Source organism: Helianthus annuus, chromosome 4 (assembly GCF_002127325.2).
Source record: "Helianthus annuus cultivar XRQ/B chromosome 4, HanXRQr2.0-SUNRISE, whole genome shotgun sequence".
NCBI lineage: Eukaryota > Viridiplantae > Streptophyta > Magnoliopsida > Asterales > Asteraceae > Helianthus > Helianthus annuus.
Window position 1 is genome coordinate 14,823,039 of NC_035436.2, and position 7,282 is coordinate 14,830,320.

Here is a 7,282-nt window from a genome sequence, read left to right on the forward strand (position 1 = left end):
TTAGAGTAAAAATAATATTTCGAACGATAACAGCTCCAAAATAATACAAACGCTTACACGACAAACATATAACTTACACCGGTAATTATTATTACCACTTAATCGTTAAAACGTAACTTGCGCATTATACGGAAATATTCATGAACGCGTATTTTGTCAACGCATTATTTTGGAAGTATTATGTGAAGTGAAAATATAATATTTTTGAGAAAAATATTTATATTTTGGAAGTAGAAGTAAAAATATATTAAGTGGGACTTAATGATATAATACAAATACACATGTATTAAATCCCCCATCCTTGGGAAGGAGATTAACTACCAAGTACATGCAAAATATAAACACGAAATAGTTGTCTAACTATTTCCCAAAAACTTAAACTATAAAGCTAATGCACGGCCATCCGTCTAATAGAATTAGCACATGTAGGTCGTTGCACAGCTGCCTGACATTTGGAGTACTTGGTATAGCGACGCACTGACTGTGAGTTCATGTCCCCCTTTTCTCTTAACTGTTTTCAGTTTTCTAAACTGTGGGGGTGAAATACATGTTACAATGTTTATGATTACTTTATACATGGTATGGTTAGCGTAAGGAGGTTTACTTCTTAGATCATGTGAGTGGGTAGGCGGAAACTTGAGGCCATTATCCTCATGGTAGGACCGAGGGACAGGAGCGGTAGATCTATCTGGGTGTAGCGAGCCCAGCCCCAGGTCCAGCATAACGGACCTCGGGGTGACTTAGTGCCCGACGCATAAATCCGCTAGGTTTGAGTCTTCCTACTTGCACTTCACACATATCAATGGCCTTGCAAACCATTGGTGATCTCTTTTTCCTTATTTGCTACATACCAGGGTTTTGATAAATACAAAGGTTTATTTACTCACTTACACATGAACTCGCTCAACATTATTGTTGATTTTTCAACTTACATGTATTTCAGGGAATTAAAGATCTGGCACGGTATGGCATGTTTTCCGCTGCATTAGTCACCGAGGTCATCCAGGGTTTGGGGAATGTGACTCTTTCCTGGACAAGTCACAGTCCTTAAACCATGTTTATGTTATGTTTGGTGTTGTAATGTTTGGACAAGTTTATGGTTGATAGGGTGTTAACCCGTTAACAATGTTATGGTATTTTTATTTTAATGGATGATCTTGCATATTTTTAATTCATATAGTTTGGTTATGATTAAGCTATGGTATTAAGAAGTCACACCAAATTAACCACGCTTCCGCAAAGCCAGGGTGTGACAATAAAGATATAAACTCTTATCATCCTATTTTTTATAAAAACAGTTTATGAAATCTTATAAAAATATAAATTGTTTATATTTGTAAAAACCCGAAATTTAACAATTTAAGTTAAAGCTCTAAAACGTACTTACGAGTCAAATACTATTTTTTATTTTTATAAAAACGAAAATTTTAAACTTAAAGTTTATTGGATGAGTACTATGTGGATATTTATAAAAAGTTATGAACTTTAAAGAATAAAATTATACTTTATAATTTAAACAATAAAATAAACAAACTTTACAATTATAACAACTTATCTTTTATTTTTTGTCTTTTGATTATTAATTTTTATACAAAAAAAAACAATATTTTTTGTCTTTTGGTTATTATTTTTTATAAAAGAACAAAACTTTTACATATGTGTAAACTTATGATATATATCCACCACAATAATGTTATCATAAATATTATATGAATAAGAAAACTATTAGAAATGAGTTTTGCAATGCAAAGTGTCGCCCCCGCCGCATCGCGCGGGCACCCTACTAGTATTATATAAATGATAATGATGGCTACTAGATTAAATATATAAATAAAATATTTAATCTTAGATAGAGATTAATAAAATAATTAAATAATTATTAATAACAAACAAGTCGAGCCTGAACCAAGTTAAAACACTAAAAACTATTCATGAGGTTAGCTCAAACTTGAGCGAGCTCGGACTCAACCAAGTCTAGTCTGTTTCATATTCAATATTCACTTCTTCATCCTAGTCCAAATCTTCCTAAACCTTAAATCCAAACTTATATATGTGGACGTGACCAATGTATTCAAATTTCTCTCACACATTAAAATCATTTTATAGGCACTCAAGGAGGCATGCGACTTTCTTTTCAAATTTAACCAAAATATACCTAAGACCATGTGTAGTGGGTCTTGAAGTTCATGCCTCTTTCTTGGGCATTATCCGACTTGTGACGTTCTAATCAGCAAAGTAACATTATGTGGCTTGAAGTTAAAAAGGGGTGTAGTGGTATAATGCTCTAACAATGATTAGCCAGTTATTATTGTTTTTTAGAAATTAAAACGAAAACAAAACAAACAATTCTATTGGCCAAACCAAAATCATCCCTACATTTCTATAAACATGCCATTTGAAATTTTAGACAAATCACGCCCACGAGGGTGGTGTATATGGCGTTTTAGGACTTGAAGTGGCAAGAACACGCCCATTTCATATTACCACTAGACATAGTATAATGAATAACACATTTTCACAAAATTTAAAAAGACAAAACACCCATGTGCCACTTTATCCAATAGCAACAATTGGATGTGAAATAACTAAGATGTTTTTTTAATCACTTTATAATATTTTAAGATGTTTTTCATCATATCAAATATATACATAAAATAAGGATACTTATTGTAAGATGTTTTCCATCTAAAATAAACTAGAAGATACATCAATATTTTAAGATGTTTTTCATCTAAAATAAACTAGAAGATACATCAAAATAGTATAGTAAGTAACGATATAATGTTTTCAAACAATAGTGGTTACCATTTATAGTATATTAGTACATAAGGTTATTAGTGGGCCTATTACAACGTTCTAAATTTTTTCTTGTGTGGTTGTTAACTTGTTATCAACTACCATTCTCACCTTGCCAACTCCAAACAATGTCTTGTAAGCCCGGTCTAACATCTTCTTCAAATTTCTTGTATTCAAGTGTATCACCCGCCGTCTTCGAAAACTCAACCACCGCAACTTCTGGTGCTGCCTCAAACACCTCCGCCGACACCACCAACTTTCCTTTACGCCCCTCCGATAAACCTTCCATCTTCAACTTGTACTCATTTTGATTCGAATATAAGATCTTGAAGTTTAATTTTTTAGCTATTGATTCGAGCTTATTCATGATCATCGACGTGCAAGATTTTGATGTGAATAAGGATTCTGATTTACGGTTGGTCTCGAACATGTTGGATAAGTCAAAACCGGATGACATGGAAGATATAATTTCGAATGCATTGTAGAATCGCGGTGATGACTTTGACCTTCGAAGTGTCTTTTCGGTTTCACTTGTTTTATCGCCGTTTTCAGTCACGTCAATCAAACTAGGGGTCTTAAGTAGTATCGGAGCCAGAAACCCTACGAAGTATTCAAAAAAAAAATCGAGTTAATTATAGTTTGGTGACAATTTAGGTTAATGGTCCTAGCCTACCTAAACTTGGAAATAACAATGAACCCAAACATGGATTGAAATCCTAAACGGGACCATTATGTATATTAACCTAAACCTGATCCATCCAGAGACGGAACTACATAGTAACTAACACCAACAAATATTTATACACATTATATGACATTTCTTTTATTACTTATTTATTTATTCAACATTCAAAATGACATTTCTTTTAAAAGTAACGCCGGTTGAAAAGAACTTTAATGAGAGCTGGCCCTGAGAATTCATACACCATGTTCGAGCTCGAAAAAACATGTCCTTATGCCTTAACGAAATTGGGTATTAAGAGGTCTAAACCTAATGACAATGGGCTAATAACTAATCTAAACCTTAAAAATAGTTTTGTAAGTGGGCCTATGTTGTGTTTGCATGTATATACCTTATTAATTTATTTATTTTACATATACATATAATTTTTTTAGATAATGTGCTTTTCGAAATATGAGTCCCAAGCGCAGGCTCTACATGTATTACCCAAGCCCAGTCTCTACATATTTCTTGTCAAAGGATTATGTTGTTTTTGTATTAACCCAAGACCAGGCTCTACATGTATATAAAACAATATTATAAAATGAACAAATAAATGCTTAAATGTCTTCCTTTTACAAAAAAAAATAAAAAATAAAAAATAAATAAAAATAAATGAATCCGACCCACATAATTTATTGTCAAAACTATTTTTTTCTTGATTTACTTTTTCTTTTACTCTAACCCTGAAAATTTTAGAAACCATGCATGCATTTATACTCTTTCCAAAGTTTATTTTATTATTATTTTTGAAACGACAAAATTGAATCTTACTCCTAAATTTTACATTTAACTTAAGATTAATTTTAATATATACATAAAAATAAATATAAAAAAATTGATTTAAGTTAAAACAATTTGTACAATTTTCAAACAATTATTAACAAATAAAAAACTAAGGGAAAAAAAGTGTGCACCTCCATCACTCCCTTTGAGTCCTCTACAAAACCACGGCGATCTCATGATCGCCGGAATGGTGATCCGTTGCGACGGATCCACCACCAACATCCTGGATATCAACCGCCGCGCATCGCCGGAGAACCACGGCGGAAACTCATACTCCGCCTTAAAAATCTTCTTATACATATGCATCAAATTCTCTTCTCTAAAAGGAAGACACCCAGCAAGCAAAGCATACAAAATCACCCCACACGACCACGTATCCGCCTTCGAACCGTCGTAACCCTTTTTCCGGAGAACTTCCGGCGAGATATACGCCGGAGTTCCACACTGAGTATGCAGCATTCCATCATGCCGGAGCTGCTCCGGCAATGCCGATAATCCGAAATCAGTGACTTTCAAATCTTCGTTTTCGTCGAGGAGGAGGTTCTCGGGTTTTAAGTCGCGGTGGTAGACACCGCGGCTGTGGCAGTAGTCGATCGCGCTGATAAGTTGTTGAAAGTATTTTCTTGCTTGAGTTTCTTTTAATCGGCCTTTCGCGATTTTGGTGAATAATTCGCCGCCTTTAACGTACTCCATTACGAGAAAGACCTTCGTCTTCGTCGCCATTACTTCCTTAAGTTGGACGACGTTTGGGTGGCGGACGAGCCTCATCACCGCGATCTCGCGGGTGATTTGTTCCATCAAACCTTGCTTTTTTACCTGCGTTAGAATATATTAGTTAGAGTTTATTGTTATATTATTACTATAGTAAGTAAAAAATAATATCTTGTTTTTTTTTATATATATATCGCAATAAACACTAACTAATATATTCTCTCTAATAAAATATGACTTATTTTCTTATCTGCATTAGAGAAAATATATTAGTTAGGGTTTATTGCAATTCAGTTACTACACTAATATATAACAATAAACACTAATACATTCTTTCTAATGAAATATGACTTATTTTGTTATCTGTATTAGAGAGAATGTATTAGTTAGGGTTTACTGTAATTTAGTTACTAAAGTAACATGGGCGAAGGATAGTGGGGGCGGGAGGGGACGGCAGACCCTCCGAACTTTTCACTCAGTAGTGAAGAGTATGTAGTTTTCGTATACAAATTTTTGGATATATACGTTTCGACCCCCCGTTTTAAAGAAATTTTTGGATATATACGTCTTCGACCCCCTGGTCGGAAATATCAAACTTCGCCAATATATAGTAATATATAACAATAAACTCTAAATAATATATTCGCTCTACTTACCTGCTCGGTTTTGATAACTTTAACTGCAACACTCTCCATCGTGAGGAAATCCCTCGCGTGATACACTTTAGCAAACGTTCCTTGACCCAACAACCTTCCCATCTCATACTTCCCGAAGATTACATGGCGATTTTCGATGCCAGACTGGTAATCCGGATCACCCATTTTTACTCGCGAAGAAGCAAATACCCGTCACCAATTAGAACCAACTGAAAAAACTTCTATGAAAATGAACTCTCAAAAACTTAAAAGAAACTCTCCATAGAGAAAATGAGTTAGTTGGAAACAATTGTGGTGTATGACGGTGGGTGGTGAAGAGGGAATAAATGGAGACTTGGGGTAGTGGGTCCCGCGGCGCGGGTGTGGCGGATGATGATTGGTTGTTGAGGGATATTAATATTGTCAGTAATGTCACTATATGAATTTTGTTTTCATTGAATTGTCGACAACCAACCAATGGAGATCTGTAACGTATCATAAATTCATAATCTATGGAGTTTAGTTTCACAAGCAATATAAATGTATACAAAACTTTGTACGTGTGGTGTCAAAATTATAAAATTTTTCCCATAAATGAAAAAAATATTTGTGAATATAAGTTGTAGCATGTGTTCGATTCAATGCAATTGTATTGCTTGTGATTATAAGGGGAATGCATTCTTAAAAAAAATCCGATATATATGTTTTTTTTTTAAATATTATACTCATACCAACTCCAAGATATACCCATTTACAAAATAATTTTTATGGTTTAAAAGTTAGCTTATTGGCATTAGGTTTATTTAGCCCGATACCCATTTGATTAAAAAAAATAAAAATAAAAATAAAGTAATAATAATAAAACCTTACAAAAGAGCACATTTTCTCGAGCTCGAACAGGGTTTTTGAATTCTCAGATACGCCACTGATTGTAAACATGTATTAATATTAATAATATGTTTTTCTGGTGTGGTAACGGATATAATTAGACCAGTTTGATGGAGTGAACCGTGTAATACGACACCTTTTTTTTCTTGTTGGTTTTTGTTTGTATTGACTTGCTTGTGTGTGTTTTGAGTGACCACGACAATGTGCGGATGAGGTAAGGACTAGTTTTAGTAACGTAAAAGCATGGTATTCGATCGTAAGTATTTTAGTAGGTTTTGTTAACCTTTTTAATGTAAATATATTGTTTTATTCTAAAATACTCTAATTAGAATATGGCGTGTAATATATGTTTATATGGTAGGGATATGGTAAAAAGTGTCTAAAATGTAAGAAGGGTAAGAAGTGTTTTAAACCATTGGATATTTGATCTAATGGTTGAGATCAATAGGGTGTAAAAATGTAAATTGTGTTTTAATTAGAGGGACCTTATGTAAAATTGAAGGGCAATAGTGTCTTTTTCAATGTTTGAAATATGGTAACCATATCATACACGACCAAAAAACTCCTACATTCACTCCTTTTTCCTTAAATATCGGAATTAATGATTCACCTTAATTGTAGGAGGTCTTTGGTTGCATATTCGTCATACATTATCATAAAGAGAACTGTAATCAGGTTCATGGCATGGTGTTTTAAAACAACTGGATAAATTGACTATGATTCAAGTCATGGTGTTTTATCTGGA

At 33.6% G+C, this 7,282-nt stretch overlaps 1 protein-coding gene across 1 annotated transcript; it reads right to left on the reverse strand.

Annotated features, from left to right (window-relative positions):
* Positions 1–2,646: 2,646 nt before the first annotated feature.
* LOC110935839 (CBL-interacting serine/threonine-protein kinase 5) lies at positions 2,647–6,161 on the reverse strand. Its single transcript, XM_022178191.2, has 3 exons — positions 5,671–6,161; positions 4,435–5,119; positions 2,647–3,396 (listed from the first exon to the last, which is right to left on the reverse strand). The coding sequence occupies exons 1-3, from the start codon at positions 5,833–5,835 to the stop codon at positions 2,891–2,893; spliced, it is 1,356 nt and encodes a 451-aa protein (XP_022033883.1). The 5' UTR covers positions 5,836–6,161; the 3' UTR covers positions 2,647–2,890.
* Between the last annotated feature and the right edge of the window lie 1,121 nt (positions 6,162–7,282).

What these genes read in the sequence shown, in the direction of transcription:
- LOC110935839 (XM_022178191.2), bottom strand. Translation starts at nt 5,835, where the DNA reads ATGGGTGATCCGGATTACCAGTCTGGCATCGAAAATCGCCATGTAATC. An exon ending in AAGTTATCAAAACCGAGCAG is followed by an intron (nt 5,120 to 5,670) that starts GTAAGTAGAGCG and finishes ATTCTAACGCAG; the next exon opens with GTAAAAAAGCAAGGTTTGAT. An exon ending in ACTCAAAGGGAGTGATGGAG is followed by an intron (nt 3,397 to 4,434) that starts GTGCACACTTTT and finishes AATACTTCGTAG; the next exon opens with GGTTTCTGGCTCCGATACTA.